Source organism: Merops nubicus, unplaced genomic scaffold (genome assembly GCF_000691845.1).
Source record: "Merops nubicus isolate BGI_N331 unplaced genomic scaffold, ASM69184v1 scaffold13850, whole genome shotgun sequence".
Classification (NCBI taxonomy): Eukaryota; Metazoa; Chordata; class Aves; order Coraciiformes; family Meropidae; genus Merops; species Merops nubicus.
In genome coordinates, this window is record NW_008581049.1 from 1 (window position 1) to 19,192 (window position 19,192).

The following is a 19,192-nucleotide window of genomic DNA, read 5'->3' on the forward strand; positions in this document are numbered from 1 at the left end:
TTGGCGGCGGCGCGAGCGCTGTTCCCGTTCGGCTTCCAGCTGTTTCAGGACCGTTAAGTCACGGGCAGAGGCACGGGGCGGGGGGAGTTACCGCACGTTCCTCCTTACTCGGTGACAGTCTGGGGCAGGAGTACGGGCTCTCCGCCTTCGTGTGCCTGTGTGTGTGTACGAGCGAGGTGCGATAAGTAGGCCCCGATTTTGAGTTCATAAAAGGTGAAAGGTGTCGTTAAGTACGTTGGTTGAAGCCGGCACCAAATGATTATTTTTTTAAAATTGTATAAAACTTATTTCAGCGAGTTGGCCCTCAACGTTCCATGAGTTCTCCAGCCGACATTCCAGGATAACACTTAAATCCTGAACAACAGAAGTCAGCCTGACAGCGTTGTGCAAACAGACGTGACCTGTGTAACTAGGTCACCAGTAGCATTGTATAGCTAAAAATCTTCTGAATCCAGTTAGAACTGTTAAGTAAATTTTGTTTCTAATCTATTCCCCTTGAATAGCGTGGCGTACATGTTCTCGCTCAACACAAACCATTAGCTTAAAAGGGTTTGGAATTGCAACAACTGCAAGCTGGAGGCGAACCCTTTTTAAGTGGTTTTATTACAGCCTATTTGCTTCACCCACAAAAGGGGAGGTGGCTGCCATAAACCCCGCGCGGGGTAAGTAGGTGTCATGCTGCTCTGGAGCATGTGACAGTAGGGTTCCTGGGACTCTGTCCTGGCCTCTTTCGGATCTAGCAGTTCAGCACTTACAGCAAGCGACCTCACCTCCTGTATTTCATTCCGAGCTTACAGTTGGGAATCAAACTAAACAAATACAGGTTCTGAAGAGGAAATAAATTCCTTCCAAAAAGTAAATACCTAGACAAGATGGAGAGAGCAATTGCTCAATTATCTCTCGGGTATTCTGAGCAATGTTTGTTCTTGAGGTTGTTGTGGTGCAATGATGCTGCTTGTTTAGTGCAGTGACATGTGAGACCAGTCCATCGAGAAGCTCTGGCAGTAGCAGACTGTGCAACTCAGTCTTGTCTCCTCACTGTACCATCGTAAGCATGGAGCAGAATGGCTTGTCTAAAAGTTTATTTCAGTTCCTTTAATTTAATGAATTGGCACTGAATTTTCCATATTCATAGAAAACGCCTGACACCTCAGGTCGAGACCCTCATTTGAGCATTGTATTCTTATGTTTGGCCTTCATAAAGTGCAAATCAATGTGATTTTAAACGCTGGTGTGATACATACCATGTAAGTATTTTAGATATTTGGAACTTGGAATACTTTCACAGCTTAAGATGGATTTACATATGTATATATGCATATACATGTATTTATGTAATATCTTTGTATGTTTTTCTGTTTTCTTGGAAAAAAAGAAGGACAGCATGTCTTTTGCTCCCGTGATCTGATGTTTCTGTTACCCAAAGAATACTCTTCTGTTACTGTTCAGAGTTACGGGGAACAGGGTGTGACACTGGTAGTATTGGTCTCTTTTACTTGTCTGTGGGTATATTTACTGTGTCAGATCGAGACAAAAATTTCCTTCAGACGCAAATGTTGTGATCATCACAGTTTAATATGCATTGGCTCACAATTTGAGACAGTCTTGAAGAGTACAGAAGAAACTAAACCAGAAAATGCTCCCTGGGAGCAGACCTGCTGCAGTCCAGCTGGTGATAAACCAAAAAATGGTACCAAATTACAGCTGGTCTGACATAAAAGCTGCTGAAGCATGTGCAAAGTAGATCTTAGGTTCTTAGACCAAGTGCTTTACACTACAGGTCTGTTTATGTTGAACTTGCCAGTACAAGTACAGCTTTTCAGTAATGCATGTGCATGTAAGAGGAGTAGTAGCTATATAAGGTCAGCACAGTAAATTCTTGACTGGCATTCCACTTTAAAGAAAAAGTTCTAGAAAAGACAAGTTCACAAGTATTGTAACTGATGAAAATGTCATGGTTTGTGGTTGGGGTTTTTTGTTTGTTTGTCTTCTGTTTTCCAAAAAGTGCTGAAAAGCACGGGGTATTTTTTCTTCTCAAGATTCCATGAACTTCTGGATGAACTTCACCAGATTCCCTGAGATGTGGGCTTATTTTCATTCCTTGGTTCAGATTCATAAAGTGATGTAGAAGAGAATAATAACTTTTTAAATTTAAAGATCATTTGATTTGTAGCAAACGTGGTTTCTTGTGATCTTCTGTTTGCAGGGCTTTAATCCCACAGCTCCCAGGAACATAGCTGGGCAGGGCATTCTTTAAGGGGATGCTCTCAACTCCTTATGCTGGTAACATGGAGAAGTCACTGAAGTGGCAAGTGAAAAAGAGAGTTCCCTTGTTCAGTGTCTTATATATAACACTTTTTATATAGATACACACACATTTATTTATATATATAGTGAGAATATGACTAGAGAAAATCAACCAGAAAATAGCACGTCTTGATATTTCTATCTCGATTAAAAAATTGTGTAGCAAAGTTTGAGACAGAAAATGGATTCACTTGTTGAGGTACAGGTGGGAAAAGGAATTCAGATCTTGGTCTAGCTCTAGGAGAATGTCTTGTCTCTGAGACAGAAGTGACTTGCTTCTTTCAAATTATGTGAGGCTGAAGCAGGTCAGCTGTCTGACAGGACTGTGCTGCAGCTGAAGCTTCTGGATAGTCCAAACCCTGTTCCTGACCAACAAAGTCAATCAACAGGGGTTTATGATATTGGTATTTCTGCTCCCTCAGACATTGCTGTGTCCAGCACTCTTGAAGAGTTTGAAATTGTTCTTGTTGGTCATGATCCTTGAGCTTTCTGACTTACAGTGTGGAGGTTTCCCTACGGAGCTGAAAGGATGTTTTGTTTTTCCTTCAATGAAAGAATTGTTTCAAGAGCATTTTTCAGTCTTTCTTGTTGATGCTGGTTAATTTAATATTTCTTTAGTCACGTTCTCATAAGATTTATGTAGAGCAAGAGGATGAAAGCATCACTTCAGCCTGGCAATTAGGAAGCTCATTTGGTTTTTGCTCCAGTAGCTGGTGATTATATATATCATGTGAATCAGGTTGAGGGTTTCCCGTTTCCCAGCCTCCTGCAATCTCATGGCTGGTTGACGTAGTCTTGGGCAAAGTGGGTGGTGACTCAAATCCTGTCAATCCAAAAAGATGGCATCTGGTTTGCAACTTCTACGAGCTCTTCTTTGGGTATGTTGTTAAAATCAGACAATGGTGCCTTTTTGGCAGTCGGATACTGCTGTATTCATTCTCTGTTGCCTTTTTTTTAGAAATGTACACATATGCACATTAAAGATTAATTTGGGTCTGAAATGGTTTTCATAAAGAAAAAATATCCAATCTTTTATTTACTTTTTTCCCCTGATCTTGTTTTTTCATTTTTATTTGCTGGAATAGAAAACCAGCTGCTATTGTGACACTGCTTTTGATCTGTGTGATTGTAAAACTTAATTGCTCCAATGCAAGCTATAGAAAACGTGACAACTTAACATTGTTCCAAGTGTCTGCAGCATCGTATGCAACAGAGTTGTTTTGAAAAACTATTTTGCTTTGAAAACAGGTCCATTATACTTCAGTGAATATGTAGTATATGCAAATGTATTTTTCACCTAAGTTGTTTACAGTGTAGTCTTTTGATTCAAGGTGTGTATATTGGTACGTACATGTTCGGCTTATGTAGTCTGCTCCAGATATCAGAACCAATATGTATACATATATATATGTGTAATATATACACGTGTGTGTGTGTGTATATATATATATATACCAAACCAATTCTGAGAAAAGCTTTTGTGCTGTTTATATTAAACAGTCGCTAAAACTACACCAGCTTCTTATATGCCTAAAAACTGATGACTTTCTAAATAAAACAGCATTTAAATGATAAGAGACAAAAAGATTTTTCTCTTTTGTAATCTTACTTTACCTTTCTGTCATTTTAATAGCTATGGAAGTTGCAGAACTCCTGTAAAGCTGTCTGTCGAATTGGAGACATACCATTTAAAAGTAGCATCTTCTGTGGAGCCAAATTCCTTGTAGAAACATTTAACTGTCAGTTCTGCTATGTACCATCTCAATGCTGATAATTCTTCCAAAGCAGCATCTTTGCGTTGCTTTCACCTAAAAATTACAATGGTATTTTCTGTCGTTCCCTGCAGGTACTGTTCTTCAAAAGAAGAACATGGCTTATCTAGTGAATGAACCCTAAACTCCCAGACCAAAAACTGAGGTTTTTTTTCATGAAGGATGGCAACGCCATATGTTCCTGTTCCTATTCCTATTGGAAGTTCATCATCCAGCTTTACAAACAGAAACCAAAGAAGTTCTTTTGGGAGCATCTCGACAAGTTCCAGCTCCTCAAAAGGACAGCTGGAGGACTCTACAATTGGTAGTTTTAGAAAGATGAGTGTTCCTGACCAGATTGGTTCTACGTCGTCTGTGTGTAGTAGTCCGCTTGTTAGGACCAAATTTACAGGTGTGGATACATCTGTAGAATACTGTACTCAGCCTGCAGAGGAAATAGAGCAGAACAGAGATTCCAGGAGCTGGGAAGATCGACCATCCACGCCTACTATACTGGGTTATGAGGTGATGGAGGAAAGAGCAAAATTCACTGTAAGTTTTGGGGATAGTATAGTTCATCATCCTGTAGTGACAAGATCACAACTGAATGTGCTTTGTATGCTCTGTCAGTAATTAATCTTGCTATTCAGGGATGTTGGAGTACTCTACAAATAACAATTTAGCTTCAAAGTACTGAAGCTAAAGGTGTAACAGGCAAAAATCATTCCCATTATACAGGTGGGAAAATTTGGGTTCAGAAGTAGTCTTTCATGCAATTGTTACATGGAATAGAAGGAATTCCTTCTACTTCAGGGATCAATTTCTGCTGGAAAAGTCAGGATTTCCTTGCAAAGATACAATTCCTTGTGAAACTGCACTTGTAGAAGTTCTGGATAGTTAGACATCTTAAACAAAATGTAGTCTTCCGTTTGAAATGAATGATGAGACACCCTGATATTTGCCTTTTACACAGTTATTAATAACATAACAAATTTTCATTAAAATGCAAACAGGTAGTTTTCAGCTTCTTGCATTGCTAGGCTTAGTTTCTAGTAGGGGGAAGTCTCTTCTGAAGACAACAGAATGAGATGTCATGTACACAGTATCTCATGGCGGAGCACCAGCTGAAGGGATTTGTATTGATTTTCTCAAAATATGCTGTAGCTGGCAATTCAGCGTTTTTTTAACATGCCATAAATACATTAATGCATTTGTGCATTTGTTTTTGTGGATATGGTTGAAACATTTCTTTGAGATGATTCAGCAGTGCTTCTGAGACTGAGGCAAGTTGTTTGTTACTAATTATTAGGTTACTTAAATAGCTAAAGAGGAGGAAATAGCAGACAAATTTTTTTTGTCTCCTGTTTCCTTTCAGATTAGAGAAATGTGGAATCTAATGCCCTTATGACAGTTCAAATACTAATCAAATCCTCAGGTTCTTTTTGCAAAGAATTAAATAATGCTGCTTTATAATTATGGGAGAATGATGGCTTGTCTTGTCCTAACTTTTTCAGTTTCTGACTCAAATTGTTATATTGACACAGTTCAGTCTGAAAGTATGCAAGGCATATTCCAGTCTGTGTGTAAGATGTCCTTCAGCTGCAGTTGGCATGACAGCTGTGGCTCGTTTTGTGCAGAAAGCCAGGTTACAGTGGAAATTAAACATTCTTCATCGCTAAAATGCTTGGTTCCGTTTTTGCTTTTTCTGACTTCACTTCTGTTGCTGTTTTTGTTTCTGAAAGCACATAATTAACTGTTTGTTTTCAGTTGCATGTTGAAAATGAGCTTGCTGTTGTGCATTAAAACCAGCAAGTAATTAGTCCTAGAAATATTGGTTGCTTCTGCAGTGCAAAATCAATGAGATGGAAGACTGGAAATTAAATTGAAATCACATATGAAAGAGAGGAGACTCGATTGCTGAAGTTTTTGTACTGTTTGTCAGCATCTTGTAGCTCCCAAAAATAGGAATCTGAATTACTTAAGCTGGGTCATGTACTAACTTGGGGAGTTAAATGTTAGTGCACGTTAGAATACATGGCTGCTGAGCCTTATGGGCCAAAAAACCTAGGCTGAAAACCCTTTCTGTTTGTAAGCAATTGGTGTCTCAAATGAGTTAGCATTTGTTCAATTAGCACTTTTTTTTTGTTCTGAATCCAATTAGGAATGATAATGGGATGCTTAATCAGGCAGAGATTGTTATTGTCATATTTTCATTGAGTATTTTGTATTTGTGCAATAAGTCAATTCAGGATTGCCTGGAATTACATGAATTTGTTGAATTCATTTATAGCTTTTTCCAAGATCTTGTGTGAAGGAACTGACAGTTGGTTTTCTAATACCTTTTTTTGTTGTTGTTTATTAATTACAAATCTTAAACAGAAAAAAATAAAAAGAAAGGAAAAAACACATTCTTTTTAACTTTGTAAAAAAAAAAATGTATGTTTCAGGTTGACCTTATTTTTTTGGCCAGTAGTCATGAGCTGATTGTGCTCCTTATTACATTTGTGTTGGCCATAGTTTGTGAAGACTTTTCTTGAGTTGTCTAATATTTACTTGGAGACGACTGAAACTGAGGGTCAGAGTTAACTGGATTTTGCATGCAGGCGTTTGTCAGCATTGCCTTCCCAGGACTGTTTGTAAGAGAATAGGATCCTGATTCACAAGTAAATCCATAAGCATATTCCAAAGAGTCTTGATCTATATTCTGTATACTAGCAAAGAGTCTTCACAATTTTGTATAGCAGTTCTACTTTATGAAACTTTCATAAAATAAAACTTTATACTTTTGGTAAGACAAGAAAGGTAAAACATTTGTATAGACATTTATACAGCAGATGCAGGACAGAAGAACTACATTTTAATGCTGGCTTCACAGACATGTTGTGCAGCTTCAATTTTAAAAGCTAATAGCTTTTTGTTAATGGCTGAAATATAGCCTCTGCCACAGATAATGCCGCGTGAAAATAGAATTCTGCATTTAAAAAGCAATTAAGAGAAGTACTTGCTGAAGAAATGCATTTCATTTATTTAATTTGCACCATAGTTACCTGTAGTGTGTGTAAATGTCTTCAGCTTGATATATTATAGAACACAGACATGCTAAAAACAGCTTGATGTGTGTACAGAAGTTGGCTGGCACTGAGGTTATCGCATGATAGGGCTGCAACAAGAAAAAAACACTTATTAGCCAAGACAACCTGCGGTGAAAACGTGAAGTGTTGGAAAATGTTTTACTGTGCAACAGAATAGAAAATGTTTTAAATATGATTTGGTTAAATACCTATAAAGGATTATTTATCATTATGATTCTTGAAATTTCTTTTTCTTCACTGAATTTTATTTTTTTTAACAAGAGCTCACCTAAACTCGGAAGACTAACCCAGTAAAATCATAGAGCCTCTTCTTCCATGTGTTGGAGAAAGTAAGACTGTGACATGAGAACCTTTCTTTTCTTGACACTGTTTAATATTTTCTATTTGAAGGTGTGTTAGTTGTGTTCAGGCATTTGAGTATCAGTCCTCCTAAAAGGTAGTTATCTGATTATTTTCTTTTTAATATTATTGTCTTACTTTTCTATCCATTTGCATTTAAGTAGGAGAATGGCACTGCTGTGCTGTTGTCTTGCTAAATCTGATTGAAAGGATCCATTACTTCAGTTCTACAGTACTAGCATAATCTTTCTGATGCAGTTACCTAGGGAAGTGGTCATATTTTGCCTGGAGAGACAAAACCTAATGTTCAGGACAAATGGAATGAAAGGGGAATATTATTTTTATCCTGTATCACCTTTCCTTTTGAAGCAAGTCAGATCAGACATTTTAAAACATAAATACAACACTTAGTACCTGATTATTACTCCTCTTAAAAAATCAAGGATTAACAAATAATTCTGCAAAGGTTAAAGTGGATCACTGAAACACACTTCACTTACCTCTTTGAGACTTGTTTTTCCCTTGGGAAGACAGTTGGATGCAGTTTTACAAACCCTTTCTTGCAGACAAAATAGCTAAAAGTAGTTAGGAATTATAGAAACCCCTTCCTTAAATTCTGAAATTAATTTATACTGTTTGTAATGATAATTAAGAATTTGTTTTTAATTCAGTTAAGGATTTTTTTTATTATCTATGACTTATATGTCATTAAGAAATAAAGGGTGATTTCAGCCTTCCAGCCAATGCATCATGCAGTTCTGCACATTTTTCTGATATTCCTGTTTTTCACATTAGGTATACAAAATACTAGTAAAAAGAAGTCCAGAGGAAAGTTGGGTGGTTTTCAGACGGTACACTGACTTCTCCAGGCTTAATGACAAGGTGAGAATTACACACTGGTAAATCCTCAGCTAACTTGCCTCACTGTTCTTTCATGTTCCATTTTCTTTCTTTCACATTTTTGTCACTTTTTTCCTTGCCTATTTTGCTGCATATAAAAGAGATACTATATTAATGAATGAAAAATATGCGATTCTTACTTTTTTCAAAGATATATAACTGCAGCTAGTGTAAAGAGGGCATTTCTTCATCTGATGCTGTAAGTCTGGTTTGTACTTTATATGTATTCCTAGATTATGTGATAAAGGAAATTATAATTGTATCCTCTGCACGGAAATAGAACTAGGGGTCTATAACCTCTTGCAGGAATGATCCGGTAATTATTCAGTCCCTTTCAGTGCAACAAACTGCTTTTTTCATTATAAAACTATAAAGTTACAAAGAACTTATGTTCGTGAATGTAGGTCAGGCTTCAGTGTCTTTGAAGTTAATTGAATAAAACAATAGAAGAAATATCAGATCTTTAAAGCTGAAGATACAGATGCCAGGTAAATAAGAGTTCTGGGTCAGCAACCTAAACATTTTTTGCTTTCAGGTGTTCTAAAAATATCTTAAAAGCACTTTTTAAAAGCATCTTAAAAGTTTTTTAGTTAATAAATAGCATTTGGCTATCCTATTTAGTATTATTTCTATAGAAGTAGAAAAACAGAATTAGATTTTTCTTTGTACTACTGTCCACTACTAAGAATAATCCGTCATTGCAAGTTTAACACATTTTCTGCTATTATGTTCTTTCATATTTGAGCTTCATAACTTTTTAACACTCTTACACACAGGTACTTTTTGTGTACCTTTTCTTCTTGGATCAATGTGTCTAAACAACAAAGAGCTTAATTCTGCTGAAATTTTGAATACGGACTTGAACTTAAATGTTTTTCTGGATTCTTGGCTTGACCTGTTTGGATATCATTTAGTCTGCCTTTAAAACATCAGGGCAGTTTAAAATTACCACACATTGATGAATATGAATTAGTTTACAGATTTCTTTCTGAAGAAATTTCTGTGTAATTTCTCTGATGTTTTTGGGATTTCAACTACAAATTTCAGAAGTCAACTCATACAAGAGCTTTGTATTTTGGTCAGCTATGTCAGGTGGAGGTCAAGAACTGCCTTCCGTGCATTGATTTTTACTGTGGTTATCAGTAGTTTGAAAAATTACAACATCACAGGTGTTCTTTGTAGAACACATTTGGATTTTACAAGCAAAGTCTTTAGTTTGGGCAGTCAAATCTCTGACAAAAATATTTGGCTTCTAACATGATTTCTAGGTATTACAATTTCTGTTTAAAAGGAACTTTATTATTCCATTATGTCACTGACTGAAACTTTTTAGTTTTTCAGTATGTGTCTAAATTTTGATTATATTACTATTCTGTAATTCTCTAGAAGTTTTACAGTCATGGTATATTTCAGTTCCTGGAGCTGGCGTTGCTGTATTACAGCAGCATAAAGTCTTAGGAACTGAAGAGTAAACGGTTATATGCATGCATCAGTGGTTCAAAAGTCAGAGTGCAACACCTGAAACTCCTTGTTCTCTAACCGCAAATACAGACCTGAAGTTTCATGCATGCATGCTTTCAGGATTTTTTTTGTACCTTATCTCCTAGAAATTCAGTAGAAACAAGAGAAATAAACTACCTGACAAATCCTTTTCTTCACCATTCTTCTTGAGCTTGGTGGCGAATTATTCATTCACTGATATTAGAAACTTGGCATTAAACTTGGCCAACTGAGTTGAATAATCAATCACTGATCACTTTGTGAATCAGTTTAAAGCATTAAGAGAGGGAATGGCTTTTCAGGAAGCCCAAGTGAAGAGGAAAAAGCAGCATGCTTTGTACATGTCAGGCATATACTTAATAACATGTCCAAACTGAACTGAGAGTTGGACTTCAGTAGAAACAGTGTCACAATGTGTGTGAGGTGGGGGTGTAGAGAAAATTAGGACCAGATTAACGGACTCAGCTCAGCTGTCTAAAAGCAGCTAGTGAACTTAGTAATAGCATTCTTTGTTTGCCCTGATCTCTCAGAGAAAATAAAGAAGGTGAAATAGATGGCCATAGGATCCTAGAAAGTGTTTTGTACTTCCACTGGTTTCTGAAATACTTTTTGTAAGGAACAACTAATAAAATGGAAATGAATGGCAGTAAAAGAGCTCAAAACCATGAACTCTACTTTATGAATGAAACCAGCAAGTGCAGCAGCAGGCTGAGACTTGAACACATTTCAGGTCTGAGGAACAAGTTCTTTGAATGTCAAAGCTATCTGTTTTCCAGGCAATTAAAAGCTTAGGAAAGCTCCATATCTACTGAAAGAAGAAAAATTGAAGATGATGGCAAAGTAATCCAGTGTAAAGGAAAGATGAGATATTGCCACTGTGGGTACACAAGAAGCCTCATAAAGATCATAATTTAAAAAATTACAGATAGAGATCAGCACAAGGAGAGTAGTACAAGCTTCTGAAGACTAAGGCAGAAGTTCTGGGATGCTAAAAGCAATGGGTAAAGTTCTGCAAATCATTAGAGACAGAAATAAGGGAAGGAGGCAGTAATACCAGATCTTTTGCTTGAGAGCAAACTATGGGAAGCAAATAGCAAATGATAGACCAGACTGAAGTACTGTCTTTTGCTGTAACATTAACAGAAAATTTAATCTTACTGGATGTTGGAACATGACAGAATTTGAGCAGCTAGGAGCAAAGGCTAAAATACATTTGGCTAGATGTGTAGGTTTTGTTTAAGATCACCTAGTGGATTGGAGAAGAATGTGGTGAATACTCTTCGGTCCAAGAAAAGGGGTGGGTAAAGAACTTTGTATAGTCATTACTGAGTGACATGTTGAACAAATAATGAAGTGGCCAGTCTGAAGAATGAAGGGGTTCACCATTTCTTTCTGAGACTGTGCCTCATGTAACCTGTATGAGCTATCACATGATGACGTAGAGGAGAGACATCCAGAAGAGATGCTTGATCCAAGGAAGCAGTCACAGCCAGCCTAACTTTTCTGACCCACATTGTTTTCCACTGTGTCTGAGGAATGTTCAAGAAAGAATGCCCCAGGACTGTGCTGTTGAAAATGAATCTGCTGATAGCATCTAGCTTTTTCATACTCTATTCATCCACGAAAGGAGTAACCTGTGGGTAGGGTTACTATTCCCTTAGAAATAAATTGTGATTTATATAACCAGACAAGTGAAATTGCTGTTAAGCAGAAGGCTGTGTGGTTGAGAAGCTTTGCCAGCAATGGTTATCTGTGGTCAGCTCTACAACTAGCACAGGAAGTAGTTTTGTTATCTTTTCTGGGTTTCAATCTATTCAGTATTAATTTAAGAGAGGCTATGGAGCATAGAGGATACTTACGTATGTGGTATTAATGATAGCTTGATAAGAAATGAAGGAACTTTGGATGACCTAAAATAAACATAAAAATATCAAGAATAGTCTAATATAAAGGTGAAATTCAGTGAGAGTAAAACATAAATACAGAAGAGGAAGGCTTTGACAATAAACCATTCTATCAATAAGGAACTAATAGTTATTATGGGCTATTTGACTATACAATGCTTGTGCTGTTAAAAAGCACCCTTCTTGTGCAGTGAGATGGTACTTACATGAACAAAAGTGATCCACTAATATAGTTCTTCCTTTAAACTGTGTAGAGATTATATCTGAAATAGTGTCTGGTTTAATTTCTTAGAAATCTTAATCTGCTGAAAGACCCGTTAGCATTTTCCATGAGTCCATAAAGAGGCATTAAAAAAAAATATAGCTTATTTTCAGAAGGCTTAAATTTTGCTGTACGAGAATCAAGACCCAGTGAGGCCATACCTTACAGCCATGTAAACACTGAGTGCTAAACTTTTTTCAAGGCACATTCTGAAATCCCCGTCACTGAAACGTCCATACAAATATATTGGGTGTGTGACGTACATTCCTGGCAGAATTTGGCTTGGTCCTGTCTTCAGGAAAAGATTACACAATTCTTGTGGCAGTTGGAGGAACATTAGATTTTGTAAAACCTGTTTGCTTTTTCCTCTTGGTTGTAAATCCTCTTCAATATTTTTCTGTCAAGCACCCCTACAAAGAGAAGGCATCTAAAAATTGGGCTCTTATGATATCGTAGATGGTTTTTTATCTTCATGCATATTAGAAAAATAATTAATAGGTACCCTTGGACAGGTCCATCATTTTATAATTCTGCAATTCTATTCACTTGCGTATTTCATTTCTGAATTTGAAGAAAAAAATTGAGGTATTTCTAGCATTGAGTGTACCCAATTACTACTTAAGCAAACCAGAAGTACAGTTTTGAGTTTTGCATGTTAGTGCCAGGGTTTGAGCCCCATCCATACATACTGAAATTTTAATATTCTGGGTATACAAGGAGCTACTCTTTACTAGAATTACCTCATGCATATGTTGTAATTCATTCTGCTGGCCCCCCCAAAAAGATGACTTGTAGGTGTGTGATGGGCTTTTACTTTTTTTTTTTAAAAAATTTGTATAGTACTTATTATCCTTGAGTACTTTAGGGGGAGGAAAGAAAAAAAAAAAAACACACCAGGGAAATGCTTACTCATCTAATACTTTAACTTACGTACAATTTCCTTATATTTACTGACTCAAAGGCATTAAATAGCATTCTCAGAGAGCTTAAATAGCAAAGTTTTTTGTTCCTCTTTTCCTATGTTAGATTTGAGAGGTCATTTGATTGTGTAACCAACACAGCAAGTGACAGAACTGTGTCAGAAATTTACGCTATCATTTGGATTGTACTTATGGTTGAGACTTACCTTGTGCTTCAATTAAACAGAAGGCAGAAAGATCCTGTAATTTGAAGTCAGTCAGCGCCTGTGTCAAATTCAGCATTTCATCAAGATTTTGTTTTTCCTTAATTTTCTTCGACTTTGATTTCTGTTGCAGCTGAAAGATATGTTTCCAGGCTTTCGGTTGGCCCTTCCACCAAAGCGGTGGTTCAAGGATAATTATAATCCTGACTTCTTGGAAGACCGACAGCTAGGGCTACAAGCTTTCCTCCAGAACCTCGTAGCTCACAAAGATATTGCTAACTGGTATGTGTTTAATTTTACTTGTAGATTTGGGGTTTTTGTGCGTGTATCCAAACTACTCACACAGGCTCTTAGACTCTAGCAGTATATCTTTGGGCAACATAGTAAGGAATTTCAGTAATATTCATGTTATGCCTTTACTAATTATTTGAATTTAGTGTCCTATTGAATAAATCTCATCTTAAAGTAAGCAAAAAAGGAATTGCGGTATTTTCAATTGTACATGGTTAACTACTGACTAAAAGCTGTGATATTTAATGTTAGACTAATCCTATGTTTATTCCTAAAACATTACTTCAGTGTGCAACAAAGTGCAAAAGTCTCTTTAAAAAATATCTCTTTTCATAAGGTAGAACATAATTCTGGCAAATGAAATGTAAAATCACTTCAATAAAGGCCAAATGATAATTTTAGTAAGGAAGTTGCAAGAAGCAGAACTGTTAATTCTAAAAACCTTTTCCAACACCAGAAATAGAGCTGTGAGGTTGCTGTACCAAAGATTCATAGAATCATAGGGGCTGGAAGGGACCTCGAAAGATCATCCAGTCCAACCCCCCTGCCAGAGCAGGGTCACCTAGAGTACATCACACAGGAAGGCGTCCAGGCGGGTTTTGAATGTCTCCAGTGAAGGAGACTCCACAACCTCTCTGGGCAGCCTGTTCCAGTGCTCCGTCACCCTCACAGTAAAAAATTTTTTCCTGATATTCACCTTGAACCTCCTATGCTCCAATTTGCACCCATTACCCCTTGTCCTATCACAGGTCAACACTGAAAAAAGCTTAATTCCATCTTCCTGACACTCACCCCTTACACATTTGTAAACATTGATTTGTAAACAAAGATTCTTTGAGAAATGATTCTGAGGAACTGCCTTCATCTGAAATTTCACTGAAAATGAAAGTACAGAAATTCACTAGAGCAAACCTCATGCCCTCAAGAATTTTAAAAGAACTAAAATGTAAAACTTCTGAGCTGTGGTGTGAGACCATATAATACTCGTATCTACTTTGCTATTTAGTAGAATGGCTGTTACTACATTGGGCACATTTTTATAAGGCATTTGACTGTTGAGTCTGGAAATTAGAGATGAGTAAGTAGGCCTGACTTTTTGTTACTCCTTGTAATAAAACTAAAGTGGTAAGCAGGTAAATAAAAATAATACTTGGAAAAGCAATAATGTCTTTTGCAGAGGGAAATGTATCTAACAGGTAGTTAAATGAGGGAGCCTGGGGAGAGGGACTGATAGAAAATAATGAATATTACATATGGAACACTGGATCACAATTATGGGCACTGATGTACATAAAGCCTGGAAATTATTTGGAAGAGGTAATCATCAATGAGATCATGAAGGATTGTAGAAGAAACTCAAGGCACTGGGTGACTAATTTTCATGTCATGAAGTGCAAAATGACTGGAAGTACATACATACTGAATCATAAACTCAGTTGAGTTTTGCAACCTGGAAAGTAACTATTGGTGTTGATACGGTTTTCTAAATCGGGTCAGTATTCAGCAATAGTTAAAAAGTTGCATAAAATTGTTGAAGAGGAACTTGGAAGGAAAAAAAGAAAGTTACCACTGTGGGAATCTGAACTGTACTTCCACATACTCTGGTGCTAAAACAGAGTATTCTGGTTCAAAAGAGAATCTGCTAGAAGTATGGGGAGAGCAAGCAAGGACAGAGGTGGCTACAAGCTTCCCTGCAAGAGGAGTTCTGTTCTCTTTAGTCTGTTGTCTTGGGAAAGGGCTAGCTAAACAGGGCATATGAAATCATCAAGGGGATAGGGAAGGTGAGTAAAGAATATTTTGAATGATTCATAGTCATCTCTCAGTATGTCACACCGAGTTGCAGAGCTTTGTTGTGAGACATAAAGCTGAAAAGAAATTGGGATCAACCTGTGAGTTCCTCTGTAAGTGGCTATTAAAGATTATTATGTGGGTGAAATATGTGGCTGAGAAGTTTAAAAAATTCCTGATTATTGAACTCAACAGTAATAGGTGTGCCAAAAAAGGGCATTATTCTCTAAAAGTCACTTAAGTTATGCTGCTGGAGACGGTCTGATGAGCTGGATGGACTTTGTAGTCTGCTTGAATAGATCTGAGGGCTTTATGCCTCGTGTTGTTGCCATTAGTTTGACGTTTCAGCTAGTCTGTTTGTATATTGACAGTGGTCCATACTGGACAAAACAGTGATTGTTGTCATTCAAGGCAAAAAAAAAACCAAAACATAATTTTTAGTATATTGCTTATCAGATACGAAAGGGAATTTAAATGTTTGTGGAATCAGTTTGTATTTTGATTAATGTACAGATAGTTAACCAAAATGTGATTTAGAGGAAAACTAATCTTGACTCTGTAAGGCTCTGCATGAAAATTAAGTTTACTAAAAACTTTATAACCTATTCATATGGTTTACATTCTGATGTTTGGATATGTGCACGGTCTGGATTCCTCAGGAAGTAATTAGAAATAGGGAGATTTGGTCTGTCTGATTTTTTTTTAATTTTTTTTCTTACCGACTTATCAGAGGATAAAAGTTACTATTAATGGAAATTATTTTTTGCACCTTACATGAGCAGTGGTAAGCATCTAACCCTGCTTCGTCCTAAAAACCTCATCATTTACTTCTGCAGCTTTTTCAAGGAGGTCAAATGGGTTGGGTCGCACCAAAACCAAATGAGCCTTTTGTCTTTTAGAAAAATCCTTTTCCTTTCCCTTTATCCACTATATTGTCATTGAGACGTATCGACAGTGGGAAACTCACCCTTCAGGGATAGGAGACTTCAAATGGTATAACTATTTTTCAATAGATCTAGGCTTGCAAAGTTTTTTAAAGATAGGATGATATGCAGGTGACTAAATTTAGAGTGTGTTTTAGGGATTTCTTATGTTTTGCCTTGTATTGAAGGTTCAGTGAAAGATAAAATGGAAATCCACCCACAGAGTTTATTATGTTAAAGAAAATTTCATATGATCCATGAAGTGGGAGAAAGAAGTTTAACCTGCTATGCAGAAGCGTCATCTGGCTTTACACAGATGACACACACAGCTCTCCTGTGCCTCCACCCTCTGTAAGAAGCAGCTTGGAAGGGAGGAACTCGGCTGTCGAGGCTTGAGGGATCCCGTGTGCTGCAGTGCTCCTTGCTGCCCTGCCTGGTGCTGGTGTAAACGGGCATTGCGGCCTCATTTTGCCTGCAAAACCTGAAGCTGTTGGATAAGATACTTCAAAATTTACTTTCTTGTGTTTGTTCTTTGCATCTGCCTCAAATGCAGAGAATACAGAAAAAAACAGAAGGCAGAAAATTACTTCCTTTTGCCCTTTCCTTCCCACAGGACTTAGGTGGGAGGGACAGCATTTAGTTTGGATTCACATCTTCCGTTTTTGTGTGTTCATTCCAGCAGGAAATGATTTATCATAGTGAATGGAAGCATAGAATTGCTAATACATTTCTACTTGCTAATTAATTGTGAATACAGTATTCTAATTGGGCATTATTTATAAAAGAGTGAATGCAACTGAGCAAGAAAGTCTTAGAAAGGTGGCTGAAGGGACGTGGTTGGAGATGTTGAAGAGTTCTGTGAAAAGCAGTCTAAACTTGGAAGAGAGAGTATATTGATCATCTGGCTCATTCTGTGGTCAACCACAGGATCACCCACGCTTCCTTCTGGCCTTTGCAAAGCAGTGCATGGAGGAGGATGATAACTGTTACACAGTGTTAAACCGAATGCATTAGTTTGAGATGTATGTTTAGAGATGCCTATGTAGATCTCCATGGCATGTTAAACTTGTAGCTTCTCTTATAACTTACTCTTTTAGATATATATAAAAATATATACTATATATATTCTATACCGTGTACATGTCAGTGGATTATTACCTTGGCAAAATGGAGACACGTTAACATGTTTCAGTACCCATGCTTAGTTCCACCAGCATTTCCTGAGAGGATCTGCTTATGGATTTTAGCATCATATTTATTCATCCACCTTGTAATACTTATTTTTCACCTGGAGAATTTTTCAGAACTCTTCAATACCAAAATTATAAACTTGTTGGTTGTCTTGTAGCAACAAATTTTGTAAAGATTTGAAGAATAATGTTCTAGATTGACTTACTCTGTTTGGCAACTCTTAACTCTACTTGAGCAGCTTTTTAAGTCACATTTCAAGTACTGTCCCAGATTAACATACACAACTAAGCCTTAACAGTTTCTTAACATGATTTTGAATACTTGGGAGTAAATTTTAAAGATAGATGTTTCTGTCCCTTAAAGAAAAGCTGCCCTTGTATGGTCATATTTAAATGTTGTAGCTTTTTTGTACTTCAAGTAATTTGCTCTCTTCTATTTGATAAAGTCTTGCAGTGAGAGAATTTCTGTGTCTGGATGATCCTCCAGGTCCTTTTGACAGTCTAGAAGAGAGCAGGGTAAGTGCTATGTAACATGATAAATGCCAAATGCAAAAGGCAGTAGTTGGTAGAATTCACTAAAATCTGCTGAGTGGTATGGAATGAAACACTGTTAGTTCTGTTCTTCCAGAAATATTTACAAATGGATGTATTACAAAGTTGGCCCAGTCTGATTATTGGTGCACACTGATATCTTTGATGGCTGTATTTCGTTCCTGTCCCAAGATAAAGTCTTTTCCTTTTTGCCTTTTATGACCAGTGGATTAAATTTGTATTTAAAGCAACTACTTAGAAAAGGCAACTACGAAACGTAAGGCGTTTTTGTAGTTTACATTCAATATCTTGTCACAATATGTACACCTTAAGCTTCAGGTCTTGCAGTAAAATGTTTCTTGCTGTGAAATGAAAGGATTCATTCTGATGACCAAAAATAGTGTTCTTGCACATAACTAAGTACTATCAAGTCGTGTTGTAACACAGCAGCCTTTCAACATGCATATGAGCACATGGAGCAAATAATACTGCATGCTGCAGCTTATTTTATTAGAAGTAGGTTTCACTGGCATCCATAGAATCATAGAATGTTTTAGGCTGGAAGGAACCTCTAGAGGTCATCTGGTCCAACCTCCCCACACAAGTAGGGACATTTCTACCTAGGTCAGGTTGCTCAGAGCCCCATCAAGCCTGAGCTCTGTCTTTTTCCAGAGCTGTATCAAGTCTGTTTAAAACAGGCTTAGTTTGCTTACATTTTAGAATAACAGTATGTTTTTGAATTCCACACATTGTTAATACTGTAGAAATTAGGAATGTTAAGTGTTCCTTCAGCGAAGTTTTTTGGTTTTTCTTTTGTGTGAGAGCACTGGCTTTTGTAGCATTGCTGTGTTATGTCTGAATGATTTGCTGTGGGTTTTGTGTTACAAGCTCATATTTGATTCCTGTACAGTCACTTTTCATCATAGCTATTTAAGTTGATGAAAAGTAATACAACCTTCAGGAACTGTTTACTAGATAATTAAGAAATTTACGTGCATTTTTCATTGCTATTTTGATCATGTGTACTGTGGTGATGTCTCAGGGATGTCCTTCTGCCATAGGAATTTAGGCAAACTATTAATATAGCTGTGATGATGTAGTTTTGACTATTAACCATTTCTGTAAAGTTATTAGATACAACTGCTACAAAATTCTGGTCTCCAAGGGATACCCCACCTTATTACGGAATGGCTGAGGTTGGAAGTGACTCTTCCAAGATCTCTAGGTGATCTCTTGAGATCACCTAGTCCAAACCTTCTGCTGAACAAAAGCAAGCTACTTGCCCAGGCAC

At 37.0% G+C, this 19,192-nt stretch overlaps 1 protein-coding gene across 1 annotated transcript in view; it reads left to right on the forward strand.

Moving 5' to 3' along the window:
- Nucleotides 1-4,149: 4,149 nt before the first annotated feature.
- SNX16 (sorting nexin 16) overlaps nucleotides 4,150-19,192 on the forward strand; it is a 31,579-nt gene continuing 16,536 nt past the window's right edge. Inside the window, exons 1-4 of the mRNA XM_008948541.1 lie at nucleotides 4,150-4,610; nucleotides 8,285-8,371; nucleotides 13,312-13,460; nucleotides 17,817-17,886. Of these exons, the coding sequence (XP_008946789.1) occupies nucleotides 4,242-4,610; nucleotides 8,285-8,371; nucleotides 13,312-13,460; nucleotides 17,817-17,886 (675 nt within the window). The 5' untranslated portion in view covers nucleotides 4,150-4,241. The remainder of the gene's footprint in view (nucleotides 4,611-8,284; nucleotides 8,372-13,311; nucleotides 13,461-17,816; nucleotides 17,887-19,192) is intronic.